At 42.9% G+C, this 22,357-nt stretch overlaps 1 protein-coding gene across 5 annotated transcripts in view; it reads left to right on the top strand.

Moving 5' to 3' along the window:
• Positions 1–7,462, top strand: part of LOC124128477 (WASH complex subunit 4-like) — a 158,583-nt gene extending 151,121 nt beyond the window's left edge. For 2 of the 5 annotated variants that reach the window (XM_048397149.1, XM_048397150.1), the window contains 4 exons: positions 82–174; positions 829–922; positions 1,246–1,323; positions 6,364–7,462. In XM_048397149.1, the coding sequence (XP_048253106.1) occupies positions 82–174; positions 829–922; positions 1,246–1,323; positions 6,364–6,473 (375 nt within the window). In that variant the 3' untranslated portion in view covers positions 6,474–7,462. Of the gene's footprint in view, positions 1–81; positions 175–828; positions 923–1,245; positions 1,324–1,583; positions 6,078–6,363 lie in introns of those variants that run through there. The other 3 variants (XR_007221664.1, XM_048397152.1, XM_048397151.1) reach the window with 3 other exon arrangements.
• Positions 7,463–22,357: the final 14,895 nt, after the last annotated feature.

Below are 22,357 nucleotides of genomic sequence, written 5' to 3' on the forward strand. Positions count from 1 at the left end.
GAATTTTATGTCAACAATCATAAATTTATTGTCATGAACTTTGATCAGTATTCGAGCGCTTGTGACTGATGTTGTTGGCAGAGGCAGGTGTCGCAGCAGACAGGCAGCCGTGGTGACGAGAAGCTGCAGCAGACCATGAGTCTAACGGTCAAGAGACTGGACCAGTCCCTTCAGGTGTGTACATCTCATTAACTCGTGTATGTAGAGACAGACCCTTCAGGTGTGTAAATCTCATTAACTCGTGCAGGTAGAGACAGACCCTTCAGGTGTGTACATCTCATTAACTCGTGCAGGTAGAGACAGACCCTTCAGGTGTGTACATCTCATTAACTCGTGCAGGTAGAGACAGACCCTTCAGGTGTGTACATCTCATTAACTCGTGCATGTGGAGAAATACCCTTGAGGTGTTTTCTTCTCGTTAACTCATACACATAATAAGACCCGACAATATTTTGTTTTGTTTCTTATTATTTCTAGAATGTTTGGATGGTGTATCTGTAACTGAAGTTATGATAGAGACAATGCCCAGGGTATGATGCTTTGTGACATTGAGGCTTGTTACTGCAGCATCATCTGCTCTGTGGACGTCCTGGGTTACAGTAGTCTCGAGCAACTCCACCCTGTCATAGCAACAAGACTTGGTGACTTGTCTCATTTCGTGTCATCGTGCCCAGCCTGGTGGGTTGTTGCTCACAATATGATAATTGGTTTGTCTTGTCCAGACTTGATTATTTGGAGGTCGCAATAGTATGTTTGAAATATACCCGAGTGTGCCAAACACAGACATTGCAACTTCTGACAGAACCTAAATGTGTCTTCCCCTGACAGGAGTTTGACCTGCTCCACTACTCACTCAGCAGCGCACGGATCTTTTTCCGTGCCGATCTGACGGCTGCCGAGGAGAAGGCGGAGAAAGACAAAGGTAGGTCACATGACATCAACTTGTCTGAGTTGTTGCTGTGGTTACAAGACTCATTTACTTCTTGTTGGAAATATATTTAGTGTAATATTTATGTATCGATGTGTAATATGAATGAATAAGTTACGTACTGAGTTACAGATCCTCATGGTTGTATGTTTCTATGTCAACCAGATTGTCAGTGCAGCAGGATAAACGATTCCACCCCACTGTCATGATGAGAAACTTCCTGTGTCATATAGCGGACATGCTTCTTTGTCCTAGAAGGGATAGTTTGTTGCTTTGCACTGTCTGGCCCTAACATATTGATGTGCGTTCTTCTTTAGCTGGACCCGACACACCGTCAGCCAATGGAGACGGGGCGAGTGGTTCAGCCAATCAGACGTCAGCATCTGCCTCTTCAGGTATGCACCAAGCATCATAATCACCATGTTTAGGTCAACAAATATTCAAGTTCAACAAAGATGGACCATAATTTTATGCTTAATCGATAATTCATCAAAAAATATATTCATTTGTTCTTTGAAAAGAGCCTGTTGTAAACATATTAGAGGCACTCACAAGTGGATCCATCTGTGATGCTAAATGTTTAACAGTACTGTGAACTGGTTCTTGTTTCAAATATATTTTCAAAGCTCAATAAATGTTTTAATTTTGTTAAAAGCTTCATGATACTGATGGAAGGTAAGAGTTGCTCTCTCTCTGCATGACTGTAACCATGACTTTCTCTCTGTGGTGAGAGACTCTCTCATGACTTTCTCTCTGTGGTGAGAGACTCTTTCATGACTTTCTCTCTGTGGTGAGAGACTCTCTCATGACTTTCTCTCTGTGGTGAGAGACTCTCTCATGACTTTCTCTTTGTGGTGTGAGACTTTCTCATGACTTTCTCTTTGTGGTGTGACACTCTCTCATGACTCTCTGTGGTGTGAGACTCTCTCATGACTTTCTCTCTGTGGTGTGAGACTCTCTCATGACTTTCTCTTTGTGGTGTGACACTCTCTCATGACTCTCTGTGGTGAGAGACTCTCTCATGACTTTCTCTCTGCTTTGTGGGGTGAGACTGTGTCTATGAAAGATGTCTGTGATTGACAATTGCTCGCTGTGCAGTTTTTTCATAACAACTCACTAGCTGTAAAAATGTAGGGCTTTAGTTGGCTGTATGTTAACATAGGGCTTGTGTCTTCTGAACACCACTGGAGGGCTGTATGCTAACATTGGTTGTGTGTCTTCTGAACACCACTGGAGGGCTGTATGCTAACATTGGTTGTGTGTCTTCTGAACACCACCGTAGGGTTTTATGCTAACATAGGGCTTGTGTCTTCTGAACACTACTGGAGGGTTGTATGCTAACACAGGGCTTGTGTCTTCTGAACACGCTGTATGCTAACATAGGGCTTGTGTCTTCTGAACACCACTGGAGGGCTTTATGCTAACATAGGGCTTGTGTCTTCTGAACACCACTGGAGGGTTGTATGCTAACATAGGGCTTGTGTCTTCTGAACACCACTGGAGGGCTTTATGCTAACATAGGGCTTGTGTCTTCTGAACATCACTGGAGGGCTGTATGCTAACATAGGGCTTGTGTCTTCTGAACATCACTGGAGGGCTGTATGCTAACATAGGGCTTGTGTCTTCTGAACATCACTGGAGGGCTGTATGCTAACATAGGGCTTGTGTCTTCGGAACACCACTGGAGGGTTTTATGCTAACATAGGGCTTGTGTCTTCTGAACATCACTGGAGGGCTGTATGGTAACATAGGGCTTGTGTCTTCTGAACACCAATGGAGGGTTGTATGGTAACATAGGGCTTGTGTCTTCTGAACACCACTGGAGGGCTGTATGCTAACATAGGGATTGTGTCTTCTGAACACCACTGGAGGGTTGTATGCTAACATAGGGCTTGTGTCTTCTGAACACCAATGGAGGGCTGTATGCTAACATTGGGCGTGTGTCTTCTGAACACCACTGGAGGGCTGTATGCTAACATAGGGCTTGTGTCTTCTGAACACCACTGGAGGGCTGTATGCTAACATTGGTTGTGTGTCGTCTGAACACCAATGGAGGGCTGTATGCTAACATAGGGCTTGTGTCTTCTGAACACCACTGGAGGGTTGTATGCTAACATAGGGCTTGTGTCTTCTGAACACCACTGGAGGGCTTTATGCTAACATAGGGCTTGTGTCTTCTGAACATCACTGGAGGGCTGTATGCTAACATAGGGCTTGTGTCTTCTGAACATCACTGGAGGGCTTTATGCTAACATAGGGCTTGTGTCTTCTGAACATCACTGGAGGGCTTTATGCTAACATAGGGCTTGTGTCTTCTGAACATCACTGGAGGGTTGTATGCTAACATAGGGCTTGTGTCTTCTGAACATCACTGGAGGGATGTATGCTAACATAGGGCTTGTGTCTTCTGAACATCACTGGAGGGCTTTATGCTAACATAGGGCTTGTGTCTTCTGAACATCACTGGAGGGCTTTATGCTAACATAGGGCTTGTGTCTTCTGAACATCACTGGAGGGCTTTATGTTAACATAGGGCTTGTGTCTTCTGAACATCACTGGAGGGCTTTATACTAACATAGGGCTTCTGTCTTCTGAACACCACTGGAGGGCTTTATGCTAACATAGGGCTTGTGTCTTCTGAACATCACTGGAGGGCTGTATGCTAACATAGGGCTTGTGTCTTCGGAACACCACTGGAGGGTTTTATGCTAACATAGGGCTTGTGTCTTCTGAACATCACTGAAGGGCTGTATGCTAACATAGGGCTTGTGTCTTCTGAACACCGCTGGAGGGTTGTATGCTAACATAGGGCTTGTGTCTTCTGAACACCACTGGAGGGTTGTATGCTAACATTGGTTGTGTGTCTTCTGAACGTCACTGGAGGGCTGTATGCTAACATAGGGCTTGTGTCTTCGGAACACCACTGGAGGGTTTTATGCTAACATAGGGCTTGTGTCTTCTGAACATCACTGAAGGGCTGTATGCTAACATAGGGCTTGTGTCTTCTGAACACCACTGGAGGGTTGTATGCTAACATAGGGCTTGTGTCTTCTGAATACCAATGGAGGGCTGTATGCTAACATAGGGCTTGTGTCTTCTGAATACCAATGGAGGGCTTTATGCTAACATAGGGCTTGTGTCTTCTGAATACCACTGGAGGGCTGTATGCTAACATAGGGCTTGTGTCTTCTGAATACCACTGGAGGGCTGTATGCTAATATGGGGCTTGTGTCTTCTGAACACCACTGGAGGGCTTTATGCTAACATAGGGCTTGTGTCTTCGGAACACCAATGGAGGGCTGTATGCTAACATTGGTTGTGTGTCGTCTGAACACCAATGGAGGGCTGTATGGTAACATAGGGCTTGTGTCTTCTAAACACCAATGGAGGGCTGTATGGTAACATAGGGCTTGTGTCTTCTGAACATCACTGGAGGGCTTTATGCTAACATAGGGCTTGTGTCTTCTGAACATCACTGGAGGGCTGTATGCTAACATAGGGCTTGTGTCTTCTGAACACCACTGGAGGGCTGTATGGTAACATAGGGCTTGTGTCGTCTGAACACCACTGGAGGGCTGTATGGTAACATAGGGCTTGTGTCTTCTGAACACCACTGGAGGGCTGTATGCTAACATAGGGCTTGTGTCTTCTGAACACCACTGGAGGGCTGTATGGTAACATAGGGCTTGTGTCTTCTGAACACCACTGGAGGGCTGTATGCTAACATAGGGCTTGTGTCTTCTGAACACCACTGGAGGGCTGTATGGTAACATAGGGCTTGTGTCGTCTGAACACCAATGGAGGGCTGTATGGTAACATAGGGCTTGTGTCTTCTGAACACCACTGGAGGGCTGTTAGCTAACATAGGGCTTGTGTCTTCTGAACACCACTGGAGGGCTGTATGCTAACATTGGTTGTGTGTCTTCTGAACACCAATGGAGGGCTGTATGCTAACATTGGTTGTGTCTTCTAAACACCAATGGAGGGCTGTATGCTAACATAGGGCTTGTGTCTTTTGAACACCACTGGAGGGCTTTATGCTAACATTGGTTGTGTGTCTTCTGAACACCACTGGAGGGCTGTATGCTAACATAGGGCTTGTGTCTTCTGAACACCACTGGAGGGTTGTATGCTAACATTGGTTGTGTGTCTTCTGAACACCACTGGAGGGTTGTATGCTAACATAGGGCTTGTGTCTTCTGAACACCACTGGAGGGCTGTATGCTAACATAGGGCTTGTGTCTTCGGAATACCACTGGAGGGCTTTATGCTAACATAGGGCTTGTGTCTTCTGAATACCACTGGAGGGCTGTATGCTAACATAGGGCTTGTGTCTTCTGAATATCACTGGAGGGTTGTATGCTAATATGGGGCTTGTGTCTTCTGAACACCACTGGAGGGCTTTATGCTAACATTATGCTTGTGTCTTCAGAACACCAATGGAGGGCTGTATGCTAACATTGGTTGTGTGTCTTCTGAACACCAATGGAGGGCTGTATGGTACCATAGGGCTTGTGTCTTCTAAACACCAATGGAGGGCTGTATGGTAACATAGGGCTTGTGTCTTCTGAACACCACTGGAGGGCTGTATGCTAACATAGGGCTTGTGTCTTCTGAACACCACTGGAGGGTTGTATGCTAACATTGGTTGTGTGTCTTCTGAACACCACTGGAGGGTTGTATGCTAACATAGGGCTTGTGTCTTTTGAACACCACTGGACGGTTGTATGCTAACATAGGGCTTGTGTCTTCTGAACGCCAATGGAGAGCTGTATGCTAACATAGGGCTTGTGTCTTCTGAACACCACTGGAGGGTTGTATGCTAACATAGGGCTTGTGTCTTCTGAACACCACTGGAGGGCCGTATGCTAACATAGGGCTTGTGTCTTCAGAACACCAATGGAGGGCTGTATGCTAACATTGGTTGTGTGTCGTCTGAACACCAATGGAGGGCTTTATGCTAACATAGGGCTTGTGTCTTCTGAACACCAATGGAGGGCTGTATGCTAACATTGGTTGTGTGTCTTCTGAACACCAATGAAGGGTTGTATGCTAACATAGGGCTTGTGTCTTCTGAACACCAATGGAGGGCTGTATGGTAACATAGGGCTTATGTCTTCTGAACACCACTGGAGGGCTGTATGCTAACATTGGGCGTGTGTCTTCTGAACACCAATGGAGGGCTTTATGCTAACATAGGGCTTGTGTCTTCTGAACACCACTGGAGGGCTGTATGCTAACATACATGGAACATTGTTTCTATTCTGGTATGAATATGAGCTGCCTTATTATAAAATACCAAGTTATAATGTGCTTCTAGTTCAATACTAATACCACATGCTTGATAGCGTGTATGTTTCACATGCGGGGTCATCATTCTGTGTAGGAAACAAGATCAAGTTCATGTCTCTCATCAATGTATGTATTCTTTGCAGATATGCCCACTGATGCTGTCAGCATGGACAACACTGGTCCTTCTGCTGGTGGGGCGATACCTGCCCCACCCCCACCCCCTCCTCCCCCTCCCCCTCCCCCACCAATGTAAGGTAAACACTCCCCTCCCTGAAGACAGAACAGGGTGATTGACCACCCCAACAAGACTCCCAGGACCAGAGATTATGTATGAAGTATGTACATTATATTCCCACTGTCGTATGTGATACTGATCTGTATCGCACAGCTTGCTGTAACAGAGCTCCCACACCCAGGGCCCAGGTATTGCCAACTGCTTGTGTGACCACAATAAGTTTCTAATCAACTGAAATTACTTGAAAACACAACAGTGGCAGAGCATCCCACAGCCGAATCAAATGTTTAAATCAGAGACATAATGACAGCTCCTCATTGCAATATTTTTGGGTAAATTTTATATCAATAATGACCAAACCCTTCTCACCTCTCCCACTGTCTGCTGTGATCAAGATGTTTCATTTCAAAATGTTATTATTGAATGCTCAAACATGGCTTGTAAACTTGTTGGCTTTCAACTGTTTGTATGACACAGAAGTTTGTTTTCTACCAACTCAAAACACAAGTGGCAAACTTTACACTCATAAGAAATCAATGATAATTGATGGCTTGAACTAAGCAATTTTGACTTGTAGTCAGAGAAGTGAGTCTGTATTTAAGCTGTACATTCCATATGTTTTTTGTATAAGAATGTAAATGTATATATGACTCCAGAGCAGGCAAACACTGAAAACCTATGTCATCCCCATGATGGTGAATGGATAGTATTTGCATGCAATTATTGATTGTGAGAATGAGTATTTGCACTTGAAAAGTGGTGATTCCTTATTTGTGTATATTACTGCCAATACACCTGTGTATACATGTATACATGACAGTTGTTGAAACTAAACATTGTCATTCAAGTTTCAAGATTCAAGATTTAGGGGGCTCCTTATATTCAAACACCAATCTGACCACAAACCCCTTTAGTTTCAAACACTGCTTGTAGAGTTCAGAGGTTGTTTGTTTTGAAACTGTGTTGAATCATACAAATGAAATAGTGGATAAATTATGTCAAATACACCAAAAGACTTTGTTGTTCATCAGCCAGGCTCATCAGGCGTGGGACTGTATAGCAAGCTCTCTAGCCCTTGCTCTTGCAGATTTGCTTAATCAGTGGCCTATCAGCACTAAACACACACATCTTCCTGAGGCAAGGGAGTTAACTGACATTATACATCCAGTTTCCACCCTTGAGGAAGTTCGCTTGAATATCTGGGCTTGATTATAGCGCCACCAGTGGCTATTACGAGTTATGTCTCTTTTAAGTCGATCCTACTGACCAATCAGATTCCATGTCTTATATATATCACTTGCATTTGCTTCAAACAAAATGGACCCGTGAAGATCTGGGGTAGTATAGGTCTTCAGCAACCCAAGCTTGCCTTAACAGGCGACTATGCTTGTGGTAAGAAGCAACTGACAGGATCGGGTGGTCAGACTCGCTGACTTGGTTGATGCATGTCATTGTATCCGATTTGTGTGGATCGATGCTCATGGTGTCATTCACTGGATGTCTGGTCCAGACTCGATTATTTACAGACCACCATCAAATAGCTGGAATATTGCTGAGTGCGGCGTTAAACAACAAACAAATCAAACAAAATGGTGGCACCCAGTCAAGATAATCGATAATAAAGATTTTTATTGCAAAAAAATGTGCTTTACCTCGCGAAGTTCATCAAATAACTTGAGCATAATTTCAGCCTAGTTCGGATAACTCCCTTGCCTTGGGAAGATGATACTACATACTACTGGATTTGACCAAATTCCTAAACTACAAGTGCAACTTCCATCATGTGGAGACTTCTACACTCATTCTGCTGACAGGCTGTGATGTGACTCAAGTAGTGTTCACAACGACCTGAAACCCAACTCACCTGCTGACCATGTTCCAGTAATGATGCTAGACCCTTTCATTCCCTATAAACTGTTGGTTAGTTCATGTACCGAAGTGATTTGTGACTACATGGTAATGTCTGTGAGAGCAGATGCTAGAGAAGGTGCTGTATGGAAACAACAATTCCCGATATCCACCTGTACATGAAACTGGACAACAGTTTGTTGTAAGAGGCGACTAATGGAATTGGGTCGTCAGCCTCGCTGACTTGGTTGATGCATGTCATCGTATCCCAGTTGCGTGGATCGATGCTCATGATGTCAATCACTGGCTTGTCTTGTCCAGACTCAATGATTTACAGTCTTATAGCTGAGTTAAACAATAAACAAACAAACAAATAAAACTGATATTACCTCATGAAAGACTAATGGACCTACTCTCAGGTCCCACCATTAAAACCTCATACAGTATTTGAAGTACAACCATATTATAGTTGGACTACAGACATTCTCGCCCCCTGTGTTTTAATGTATAGCACATGTCATGTAATAACTTCTATTTGCCGTATCCTTGTTGCTACTTGACAGTAGATTTACAGGCCACACTTGTTACAGGCAGAGCTGGGACACCTGAAGGGATAGAAAGGACATAATTACGTCTCTGAATAAGACAGGGCTGTCTAGGTTGCAGAGTACATCCTGAGTGATGTTGGTGCGAAACAAGCCGTGTTAAGTTGTTTCTCTTTGAACATACTATTGCCTGTCTTCTCAATGAGGGACACGGGTAAAACAAGCCGTGTTAAGTTGTTTCTATTTGAACATACTATTGCCTGTCTTCGCAATTAGGGACACGGGTAAAACAAGCCGTGTTAAGTTGTTTCTCTTTGAACATACTATTGCCTGTCTTCGCAATGAGGGACACGGGTGAAACAAGCCGTGTTAAGTTGTTTCTCTTTGAACATACTATTGCCTGTCTTCGCAATGAGATACACGGGTGAAACAAGCCGTGTTTGAACATACTATTGCCTTTGCAATGAGATACACAGGTGAAACAAGCCGTGTTAAGTTGTTTCTCTTTGAACATACTATTGCCTGTCTTCGCAATGAGATACACAGGTGAAACAAGCCGTGTTAAGTTGTTTCTCTTTGAACATACTATTGCCTGTCTTCGCAATGAGATACACGGGTGAAACAAGCCGTGTTTGAACATACTATTGCCTGTCTTCGCAATGAGGGACACGGGTGAAACAAGCCGTGTTAAGTTGTTTCTCTTTGAATATACTATTGCCTGTCTTCTCAATGAGGGACACGGGTAAAACAAGCCGTGTTAAGTTGTTTCTCTTTGAACATACTATTGCCTGTCTTCCCAATGAGGGACACGGGAAAAACAAGCCGTATTAAGTTGTTTCTCTTTGAACATACTATTGCCTTCGCAATGAGGGACACGGGTGAAACAAGCCGTGTTAAGTTGTTTCTCTTTGAACATACTATTGCCTTCGCAATGAGGGACACGGGTGAAACAAGCCGTATTAAGTTGTTTCTCTTTGAACATACTATTGCCTGTCTTCGCAATGAGGGACACGGGTAAAACAAGCCGTGTTTAAACATACTATTGCCTGTCTTCGCAATGAGGGACACAGGTGAAACAAGCCGTGTTAAGTGGTTTCTCTTTGAACATACTATTGCCTGTCTTCACAATGAGATACACGGGTGAAACAAGCCGTGTTTGAACATACTATTGCCTGTCTTCGCAATGAGGGACACGGGTAAAACAAGCCGTGTTTGAACATACTATTTATTGCCTGTATTCACAAAGAGAGACACGGGTAAAACAAGCCGTGTTTGAACTTACTATTGCCTGTCTTCGCAATGAGGGACACGGGTGAAACAAGCAGTGTTAAGTTGTTTCTCTATAGGTTGTGTGGTCAAAGTACAGGCCGTGTTATTGTACTATAGGTCGTATGGTCATTGTACAGGCTGTGTTATTGTAATATAGGCCTTGTGGTCATTGTACAGGCTGTGTTATTGCACAATAAGTCGTGAGGTCGTTGTACAGGCTGTGTTATTGTAATATAGATCGCCTGGTCATTGTACAGGCTGTGTTATTGTAATATAGATCGTCTGGTCATTGTACAGGCTGTGTTATTGTGATATAGGCCGTGTGGTCATTGTACAGGCTGTGTTATTGTACTATAGGTTGTGTGGTCATTGTACAGGCTGTGTTATTGTACTATAGGCCGTGTGGGCATTGTACAGGCTGTGTTATTGTACTATAGGTTGTGTGGTCATTGTACAGGCTGTGTTATTGTACTATAGGCCGTGTGGGCATTGTACAGGCTGTGTTATTGTAATATAGGCCGTGTGGGCATTGTACAGGCTGTGTTATTGCACTATAGGTCATGTGGGCATTGTACAGGCTGTGTTATTATAATATAGGCCGTGTGGGCATTGTACAGGCTGTGTTATTGTAATATAGGCCCTGTGGGCATTGTACAGGCTGTGTTATTGTACTATAGGCCGTGTGGGCATTGTACAGGCTGTGTTATTATAATATAGGCCGTGTGGCCATTGTACAGGCTGTGTTCTTGTAATATAGGCCGTGTGGCCATTGTACAGGCTGTGTTATTGTAATATAGGCCGTGTGGGCATTGTACAGGCTGTGTTCTTGTAATATAGGCCGTGTGGTCATTGTACAGGCTGTGTTATTGTAATATAGGCCGTGTGGGCATTGTACAGGCTGTGTTATTGTACTATAGGTTGTATGGTCATTGTACAGGCTGTGTTATTGTACTATAGGTCGTTTGGTCATTGTACAGGCTGTGTTATTGTACTATAGGCCGTGTGGGCATTGTACAGGCTGTGTTATTGTACTATAGGCCGTATGGGTATTGTACAGGCTGTGTTATTGTAATATAGGCCGTATGGTCATTGTACAGGCTGTGTTATTGTACTATAGGCCGTGTGGTCATTGTACAGGCTGTGTTATTGTACTATAGGTTGTGTGGTCATTGTACAGGCTGTGTTATTGTAATATAGGCCGTGTGGGCATTGTACAGGCTGTGTTATTGTACTATAGGTTGTGTGGTCATTGTACAGGCTGTGTTATTGTAATATAGGCCGTATGGTCATTGTACAGGCTGTGTTATTGTACTATAGGTTGTATGGGCATTGTACAGGCTGTGTTATTGTACTATAGGTTGTGTGGTCATTGTACAGGCTGTGTTATTGTAATATAGGCCGTATGGTCATTGTACAGGCTGTGTTATTGTACTATAGGTTGTATGGGCATTGTACAGGCTGTGTTATTGTACTATAGGTCGTATGGTCATTGTACAGGCTGTGTTATTGTAATATAGGCCGTATGGTCATTGTACAGGCTGTGTTATTGTAATATAGGCCGTATGGTCATTGTACAGGCTGTGTTATTGTACTATAGGTTGTGTGGTCATTGTACAGGCTGTGTTATTGTAATATAGGCCGTATGGTCATTGTACAGGCTGTGTTATTGTAATATAGGTTGTATGGTCATTGTACAGGCTGTGTTATTGTACTAATGGCCGTGTGGGCATTGTACAGGCTGTGTTATTGTACTATAGGTCGTATGGTCATTGTACAGGCTGTGTTATTGTTATATAGGTCGTATGGGCATTGTACAGGCTGTGTTATTGTACTAATGGCCGTGTGGGCATTGTACAGGCTGTGTTATTGTTATATAGGCCGTATGGTCTTTGTACAGGCTGTGTTATTGTAATATAGGCCGTATGGTCATTGTACAGGCTGTGTTATTGTAATATAGGCCGTGTGGGTATTGTACAGGCTGTGTTATTGTACTATAGGTCGTGTGGGCATTGTACAGGCTGTGTTATTGCACTATAGGGCGTATGGTCATTGTACAGGCTGTGTTATTGTAATATAGGCCGTGTGGGCATTGTACAGGCTGTGTTTTTGTACTAATGGTCGTATGGGCATTGTACAGGCTGTGTTATTATAATATAGGCCGTGTGGTCATTGTACAGGCTGTGTTATTGTAATATAGGTTGTGTGGTCATTGTACAGGCTGTGTTATTGTAATATAGGTCGTATGGTCTTTGTACAGGCTGTGTTATTGTTATATAGGTCGTATGGTCATTGTACAGGCTGTGTTATTGTAATATAGGCCGTGTGGGCATTGTACAGGCTGTGTTATTGTACTACAGGCCGTGTGGGTATTGTACAGGCTGTGTTATTGTACTATAGGTTGTATGGGCATTGCACAGGCTGTGTTATTGTAATATAGGTTGTGTGGGCATTGTACAGGCTGTGTTATTGTACTAATGGCCGTGTGGGCATTGTACAGGCTGTGTTATTGTAATATAGGTTGTATGGTCTTTGTACAGGCTGTGTTATTGTACTATAGGCCGTGTGGGCATTGTACAGGCTGTGTTATTGTTATATAGGCCGTATGGTCTTTGTACAGGCTGTGTTATTGTACTATAGGTCGTATGGTCATTGTACAGGCTGTGTTATTGTTATATAGGTCGTATGGGCATTGTACAGGCTGTGTTATTGTAATATAGGCCGTGTGGGCATTGTACAGGCTGTGTTATTGTAATATAGGCCGTGTGGGCATTGTACAGGCTGTGTTATTGTAATATAGGTTGTATGGGCATTGCACAGGCTGTGTTATTGTAATATAGGCCGTGTGGGCATTGTACAGGCTGTGTTATTGTACTATAGAGCGTGTGGTCATTGTAAAGGCGGTGTTATTGTACTATAGGTTGTATGGGCATTGCACAGGCTGTGTTATTGTAATATAGGCCGTGTGGGCATTGTACAGGCTGTGTTATTGTACTATAGAGCGTGTGGTCAATGTACAGGTTTTGTTATTGTACTTTTGGCCGTGTGGGCATTGTACAGGCTGTGTTATTGTAATATAGGCCGTGTGGGCATTGTACAGGCTGTGTTATTATACTATAGGTTGTATGGTCATTGTACAGGCTGTGTTATTGTACTATAGGCCGTATGGTCATTGTACAGGCTGTGTTATTGTAATATAGGTTGTGTGGTCATTGTACAGGCTGTGTTATTGTAATATAGGCCGTATGGTCATTGTACTGTCTGTGTTATTGTACTATAGGTTGTGTGGTCATTGTACAGGCTGTGTTATTGTGCTATAGGTTGTATGGTCATTGTACAGGCTGTGTTATTGTACTATAGGTTGTATGGTCATTGTACAGGCTGTGTTATTGTACTACAGGCCGTGTGGTCATTGTACAGGCTGTGTTATTGTACTAATGGCCGTGTGGGCATTGTACAGGCTGTGTTATTGTACTATAGGTCGTATGGTCATTGTACAGGCTGTGTTATTGTTATATAGGCCGTGTGGTCATTGTACAGGCTGTGTTATTGTAATATAGGCCGTGTGGGTATTGTACAGGCTGTGTTATTGTAATATAGGCCGTATGGTCATTGTACAGGCTGTGTTATTGTACTATAGGTTGTATGGTCATTGTACAGGCTGTGTTATTGTACTACAGGCCGTGTGGTCATTGTACAGGCTGTGTTATTGTACTAATGGCCGTGTGGGCATTGTACAGGCTGTGTTATTGTACTATAGGTCGTATGGTCATTGTACAGGCTGTGTTATTGTTATATAGGTCGTATGGGCATTGTACAGGCTGTGTTATTGTACTAATGGCCGTGTGGGCATTGTACAGGCTGTGTTATTGTTATATAGGCCGTATGGTCTTTGTACAGGCTGTGTTATTGTACTATAGGTCGTATGGTCATTGTACAGGCTGTGTTATTGTTATATAGGTCGTATGGGCATTGTACAGGCTGTGTTATTGTACTATAGGTAGTGTGGTCAAAGTACAGGCTGTGTTATTGTACTATAGGTCGTATGGGCATTGTACAGGCTGTGTATATACCTTAGGTCGTGTGGTCATTGTACAGGCTGTGTTATTGCACAATAGGTCGTGTGGTCGTTGTACAGGCTGTGTTATTGTAATATAGGTTGTGTGGGCATTGTACAGGCTGTGTTATTGTACTATAGGTCGTATGGGCATTGTACAGGCTGTGTTATTGTACTAAAGGTCGTGTGGTCATTGCACAGGCTGTGTTATTGTAATATAGGCTGTGTGGTTATTGTACAGGCTGTGTATATACCTTAGGTCGTGTGGTCATTGTACAGGCTGTGTTATTGTAATATAGGCCGTGTGGTCAATGTACAGGCTGTGTTATTGTAATATAGGTCGTGTGGTCATTGTACAGGCTGTGTTATTGTAATATAGGCCGTGTGGTCATTGCACAGGCTGTGTTATGTAATATAGGCCGTGTGGTCATTGTACAGGCTGTGTTATTGTAATATAGGCCGTGTGGTCAATGTACAGGTTTTGTTATTGTACTTTTGGCCGTGTGGTCATTGTACAGGCTGTGTTAATACCTTAGGCCGTATGGGCATTGTACAGGCTGTGTTATTGTAATATAGGTCGTGTGGGCATTGTACAGGCTGTGTTATTGTACTATAGGTTGTATGGTCATTGTACAGGCTGTGCTATTGTAATATAGGCCGTGTGGTCATTGTACAGGCTGTGTTATTGTAATATAGTCCGTGTGGTCATTGTACAGGCTGTGTTATTGTAATATAGGTTGTATGGGTATTGTACAGGCTGTGTTATTGTACTATAGGCCGTGTGGGCATTGTACAGGTTCTGTTATTGTACTATAGAGCGTGTGGGCATTGTACTGTCTGTGTTATTGTACTTTTAGGTTGTGTGCTCATTGTACAGGCTGTGTTATTGTACTTTAGGTCGTGTGGTCATTGTACAGGCTGTGTTAATACCTTAGGCCGTATGGGCATTGTACAGGCTGTGTTATTGTAATATAGGCCGTATGGGCATTGTACAGGCTGTGCTATTGTAATATAGGCCGTGTGGTCATTGTACAGGCTGTGTTATTGTAATATAGGCTGTGTGGTCATTGTACAGGCTGTGCTATTGTAATATAGGCCGTGTGGGCATTGTACAGGCTGTGTTATTGTACTCTAGGCCGTGTGGGCATTGTACAGGTTGTGTTATTGTACAATAGAGCGTGTGGGCATTGTACTGTCTGTGTTATTGTACTTTTAGGTCGTGTGCTCATTGTACAGGCTGTGTTATTGTACTTTAGGTCGTGTGGTCATTGTACAGGCTGTGTTAATACCTTAGGCCTTATGGGGATTGTACAGGCTGTGTTATTGTAATATAGGCCGTATGGGCATTGTACAGGCTGTGCTATTGTAATATAGGCCGTATGGGCATTGTACAGGCTGTGTTATTGTACTATAGGTTGTATGGTCATTGTACAGGCTGTGTTATTGTACTATAGGCCGTGTGGTCATTGTACAGGCTGTGTTATTGTACTATAGGTTGTATGGTCATTGTACAGGCTGTGTTATTGTACTATAGGCCGTATGGTCATTGTACAGGCTGTGTTATTGTAATATAGGCCTTGTGGTCATTGTACAGGCTGTGTTATTGTACTATAGGTTGTATGGGTATTGTTCAGGCTGTGTTATTGTACTATAGACCGTGTGGGCATTGTACTGTCTGTGTTATTGTACTATAGAGCGTGTGGGCATTGTACTGTCTGTGTTATTGTACTATAGGTCGTGTGCTTATTGTACAGGCTGTGTTATTGTACTTTAGGTCGTGTGGTCATTGTACAGGCTGTGTTATTGTTATATAGGCCGTATGGTCATTGTACAGGCTGTGTTATTGTACTATAGGTTGTGTGGTCATTGTACAGGCTGTGTTATTGTACTATAGGTCGTGTGCTCATTGTACAGGCTGTGTTATTGTACTATAGGCCGTGTGGGCATTGTACAGGCTGTGTTATTGTAATATAGGTCGTGTGGTCATTGTACAGGCTGTGTTATTGTACTATAGGTCGTTTGGTCATTGCACAGGCTGTGTTATTGTACTAAAGGCCGTATGGGCATTGTACAGGCTGTGTTATTGTACTATAGATCGTATGGGCATTGTACAGGCTGTGTTATTGTAATATAGATCGCCTGGTCATTGTACAGGCTGTGTTATTGTAATATAGATCGTCTGGTCATTGTACAGGCTGTGTTATTGTGATATAGGCCGTGTGGTCATTGTACAGGCTGTGTTATTGTACTATAGGTTGTGTGGTCATTGTACAGGCTGTGTTATTGTACTATAGGCCGTGTGGGCATTGTACAGGCTGTGTTATTGTACTATAGGTTGTGTGGTCATTGTACAGGCTGTGTTATTGTACTATAGGCCGTGTGGGCATTGTACAGGCTGTGTTATTGTAATATAGGCCGTGTGGGCATTGTACAGGCTGTGTTATTGCACTATAGGTCGTGTGGGCATTGTACAGGCTGTGTTATTATAATATAGGCCGTGTGGGCATTGTACAGGCTGTGTTATTGTAATATAGGCCGTGTGGGCATTGTACAGGCTGTGTTATTGTACTATAGGCCGTGTGGGCATTGTACAGGCTGTGTTATTGTAATATAGGCCGTGTGGCCATTGTACAGGCTGTGTTATTGTACTATAGGTTGTATGGGCATTGTACAGGCTGTGTTATTGTAATGTAGGCCGTGTGGGCATTGTACAGGCTGTGTTCTTGTAATATAGGCCGTGTGGTCATTGTACAGGCTGTGTTCTTGTAATATAGGCCGTGTGGGCATTGTACAGGCTGTGTTATTGTACTATAGGTTGTATGGGCATTGTACAGGCTGTGTTATTGTACTATAGGTCGTTTGGTCATTGTACAGGCTGTGTTATTGTACTATAGGCCGTGTGGGCATTGTACAGGCTGTGTTATTGTACTATAGGTTGTATGGTCATTGTACAGGCTGTGTTATTGTAATATAGGTTGTGTGGTCATTGTACAGGCTGTGTTATTGTAATATAGGTTGTGTGGTCATTGTACAGGCTGTGTTATTGTAATATAGGCCGTGTGGGCATTGTACAGGCTGTGTTATTGTACTATAGGTTGTATGGGCATTGTACAGGCTGTGTTATTGTACTATAGGTTGTATGGGCATTGTACAGGCTGTGTTATTGTACTATAGGTTGTGTGGTCATTGTACAGGCTGTGTTATTGTACTATAGGTCGTATGGTCATTGTACAGGCTGTGTTATTGTAATATAGGCCGTGTGGTCATTGTACAGGCTGTGTTATTGTACTATAGGTTGTATGGTCATTGTACAGGCTGTGTTATTGTAATATAGGTCGTATGGTCATTGTACAGGCTGTGTTATTGTAATATAGGCCGTATGGTCATTGTACAGGCTGTGTTATTGTACTATAGGTCTTATGGTCATTGTACAGGCTGTGTTATTGTACTATAGGTCGTATGGTCATTGTACAGGCTGTGTTATTGTAATATAGGCCGTATGGTCATTGTACAGGCTGTGTTATTGTAATATAGGCCGTATGGTCATTGTACAGGCTGTGTTATTGTACTATAGGTTGTGTGGTCATTGTACAGGCTGTGTTATTGTAATATAGGCCGTATGGTCATTGTACGGGCTGTGTTATTGTACTATAGGTTGTATGGTCATTGTACAGGCTGTGTTATTGTACTATAGGTTGTGTGGTCATTGTACAGGCTGTGTTATTGTACTAATGGTCGTATGGTCATTGTACAGGTTGTGTTATTGCACTATAGGCCATGTCGTCATTGTACAGGCTGTGTTATTGCACAATAGGTCGTGTGGTCATTGTAGAGCCTGTGTTATTGTAATATATGTTCTATGGGTATTGTACAGGCTGTGTTATTGCACTATAGGGCGTATGGTCATTGTACAGGCTCTGTTATTGTAATATAGGCCGTGTGGGTATTGTACAGGCTGTGTTATTGTAATATAGGCCGTGTGGTCATTGTACAGGCTGTGTTATTGTAATATAGGTTGTGTGGGCATTGTACAGGCTGTGTTATTGTACTATAGGTTGTATGGGCATTGTACAGGCTGTGTTATTGTACTACAGGCCGTGTGGTCATTGTACAGGCTGTGTTATTGTAATATAGGTCGTGTGGGTATTGTACAGGCTGTGTTATTGTACTAATGGTCGTATGGTCATTGTACAGGTTGTGTTATTGCACTATAGGCCATGTCGTCATTATACAGGCTGTGTTATTGCACAATAGGTCGTGTGGTCATTGTAGAGCCTGTGTTATTGTAATATATGTTCTATGGGTATTGTACAGGCTGTGTTATTGCACTATAGGGCGTATGGTCATTGTACAGGCTGTGTTATTGTAATATAGGCCGTGTGGGTATTGTACAGGCTGTGTTATTGTAATATAGGCCGTATGGGCATTGTACAGGCTGTGTTATTGTACTAATGGTCGTATGGTCATTGTACAGGTTGTGTTATTGCACTATAGGTCGTGTGGTCATTGTACAGGCTGTGTTATTGCACAATAGGTCGTGTGGTCGTTGTAGAGCCTGTGTTATTGTACTACAGGCCGTGTGGTCATTGTACAGGCTGTGTTATTGTACTACAGGCCGTGTGGGCATTGTACAGGCTGTGTTATTATACTATAGGTTGTATGGGCATTGTACAGGCTGTGTTCTTGTAATATAGGTCGTATGGTCATTGTACAGGCTGTGTTATTGTAATATAGGCCGTATGGTCATTGTACAGGCTGTGTTATTGTAATATAGGTCGTATGGTCATTGTACAGGCTGTGTTATTGTAATATAGGCCGTATGGTCATTGTACAGGCTGTGTTATTGTACTATAGGCCGTGTGGGCATTGTACAGGCTGTGTTATTGTACTATAGGTTGTATGGTCATTGTACAGGCTGTGTTATTGTACTATAGGTTGTATGGGCATTGTACAGGCTGTGTTATTGTACTATAGGCCGTGTGGGCATTGTACAGGCTGTGTTATTGTAATATAGGCCGTGTGGGCATTGTACAGGCTGTGTTATTGTAATATAGGCCGTGTGGTCATTGTACAGGCTGTGTTATTGTACTATAGGCCGTGTGGGCATTGTACAGGCTGTGTTATTGTACTATAGGTCGTGTGGGCATTGTACAGGCTGTGTTATTGCACTATAGGGCGTATGGTCATTGTACAGGCTGTGTTATTGTAATATAGGCCGTGTGGGCTTTGTACAGGCTGTGTTTTTGTACTAATGGTCGTATGGTCATTGTACAGGCTGTGTTATTATAATATAGGCCGTGTGGTCATTGTACAGGCTGTGTTATTGTAATATAGGTTGTGTGGTCATTGTACAGGCTGTGTTATTGTAATATAGGTTGTGTGGTCATTGTACAGGCTGTGTTATTGTACTACAGGCCGTGTGGTCATTGTACAGGCTGTGTTATTGTACTACAGGCCGTATGGCCATTGTACAGGCTGTGTTATTGTACTATAGGTCATATGGTCATTGTACAGGCTGTGTTATTGTTATATAGGTTGTATGGGCATTGTACAGGCTGTGTTATTGTACTATAGGCCGTGTGGGCATTGTACAGGCTGTGTTATTGTACTACAGGCCGTGTGGGTATTGTACAGGCTGTGTTAATGTACTATAGGTTGTATGGTCATTGTACAGGCTGTGTTATTGTACTACAGGCCGTGTGGGCATTGCACAGGCTGTGTTATTGTAATATAGGTTGGGTGGGCATTGTACAGGCTGTGTTATTGTACTAATGGCCGTGTGGGCATTGCACAGGCTGTGTTATTGTAATATAGGTTGGGTGGGTATTGTACAGGCTGTGTTATTGTACTATAGGTTGTATGGGTATTGTACAGGCTGTGTTATTGTACTAATGGCCGTGTGGTCATTGTACAGGCTGTGTTATTGTAATATAGGCCGTGTGGGCATTGTACAGGCTGTGTTATTGTAATATAGGTTGTATGGTCATTGTACAGGCTGTGTTATTGTACTATAGGCCGTATGGTCATTGTACAGGCTGTGTTATTGTACTATAGGCCGTGTGGTCATTGTACAGGCTGTGTTATTGTACTATAGGCCGTGTGGTCATTGTACAGGCTGTGTTATTGTAATATAGGCCGTGTGGGTATTGTACAGGCTGTGTTATTGTAATATAGGTTGTATGGTCATTGTACAGGCTGTGTTATTGTACTATAGGCCGTATGGTCATTGTACAGGCTGTGTTATTGTAATATAGGCCGTGTGGTCATTGTACAGGCTGTGTTATTGTACTATAGGTTGTATGGTCATTGTACAGGCTGTGTTATTGTACTATAGGTTGTGTGGTCATTGTACAGGCTGTGTTATTGTAATATAGGTTGTATGGTCATTGTACAGGCTGTGTTATTGTACTATAGGTCGTGTGGGCATTGTACAGGCTGTGTTATTGTACTATAGGTTGTATGGTCATTGTACAGGCTGTGTTATTGTACTATAGGTTGTGTGGTCATTGTACAGGCTGTGTTATTGTAATATAGGTTGTATGGTCATTGTACAGGCTGTGTTATTGTAATATAGGCCGTGTGGTCATTGTACAGGCTGTGTTATTGTAATATAGGCCGTGTGGCCATTGTACAGGCTGTGTTATTGTAATATAGGTCGTATGGTCATTGTACAGGCTGTGTTATTGTAATATAGGTTGTATGGTCATTGTACAGGCTGTGTTATTGTACTACAGGCCGTATGGTCATTGTACAGGCTGTGTTATTGTAATATAGTCCGTGTGGTCATTGTACAGGCTGTGTTATTGTAATATAGGTTGTATGGTCATTGTACAGGCTGTGTTATTGTAATATAGGCCGTGTGGGCATTGTACAGGCTGTGTTATTGTACTATAGGTCGTGTGGCCATTGTACAGGCTGTGTTATTGTACTATAGGTTGTATGGTCATTGTACAGGCTGTGTTATTGTAATATAGGTTGTATGGTCTTTGTACAGGCTGTGTTATTGTACTATAGGTCGTATGGTCATTGTACAGGCTGTGTTATTGTAATATAGGTTGTATGGTCTTTGTACAGGCTGTGTTATTGTACTATAGGCCGTGTGGGCATTGTACAGTCTGTGTTATTGTTATATAGGCCGTATGGTCTTTGTACAGGCTGTGTTATTGTACTATAGGTCATATGGGCATTGTACAGGCTGTGTTATTGTACTATAGGCCGTGTGGGCATTGTACAGTCTGTGTTATTGTTATATAGGTTGTATGGTCTTTGTACAGGCTGTGTTATTGTACTATAGGTCATATGGGCATTGTACAGGCTGTGTTATTGTACTATAGGCCGTGTGGGCATTGTACAGTCTGTGTTATTGTTATATAGGTTGTATGGTCTTTGTACAGGCTGTGTTATTGTACTATAGGTCGTATGGGCATTGTACAGGCTGTGTTATTGTAATATAGGTTGTATGGGCATTGTACAGGCTGTGTTATTGTACTAAAGGTCGTGTGGTCATTGCACAGGCTGTGTTATTGTAATATAGTCCGTGTGGGCATTGTACAGGCTGTGTATATACCTTAGGTCGTGTGGTCATTGTACAGGCTGTGTTATTGTAATATAGGCCGTGTGGTCAATGTACAGGCTGTGTTATTGTAATATAGGTCGTGTGGTCATTGTACAGGCTGTGTTATTGTAATATAGGCCGTGTGGTCATTGCACAGGCTGTGTTATGTAATATAGGCCGTGTGGTCATTGTACAGGCTGTGTTATTGTAATATAGGCCGTGTGGTCAATGTACAGGTTTTGTTATTGTACTTTTGGCCGTGTGGTCATTGTACAGGCTGTGTTATTGTAATATAGGTCGTGTGGGCATTGTACAGGCTGTGTTATTGTACTATAGGTTGTATGGGTATTGTACAGGCTGTGCTATTGTAATATAGGCCGTGTGGTCATTGTACAGGCTGTGTTATTGTAATATAGGCCGTGTGGTCATTGTACAGGCTGTGTTATTGTACTATAGGTTGTATGGGTATTGTACAGGCTGTGTTATTGTACTATAGGCCGTGTGGTCAATGTACAGGCTGTGTTATTGTAATATAGGCCGTGTGGTCATTGTACAGGCTGTGTTATTGTAATATAGGCCGTGTGGTCAATGTACAGGCTGTGTTATTGTAATATAGGCCGTGTGGTCATTG

Source organism: Haliotis rufescens, unplaced genomic scaffold (genome assembly GCF_023055435.1).
Source record: "Haliotis rufescens isolate VD_foot unplaced genomic scaffold, xgHalRufe1.0.p SCAF_16, whole genome shotgun sequence".
Classification (NCBI taxonomy): Eukaryota; Metazoa; Mollusca; class Gastropoda; order Lepetellida; family Haliotidae; genus Haliotis; species Haliotis rufescens.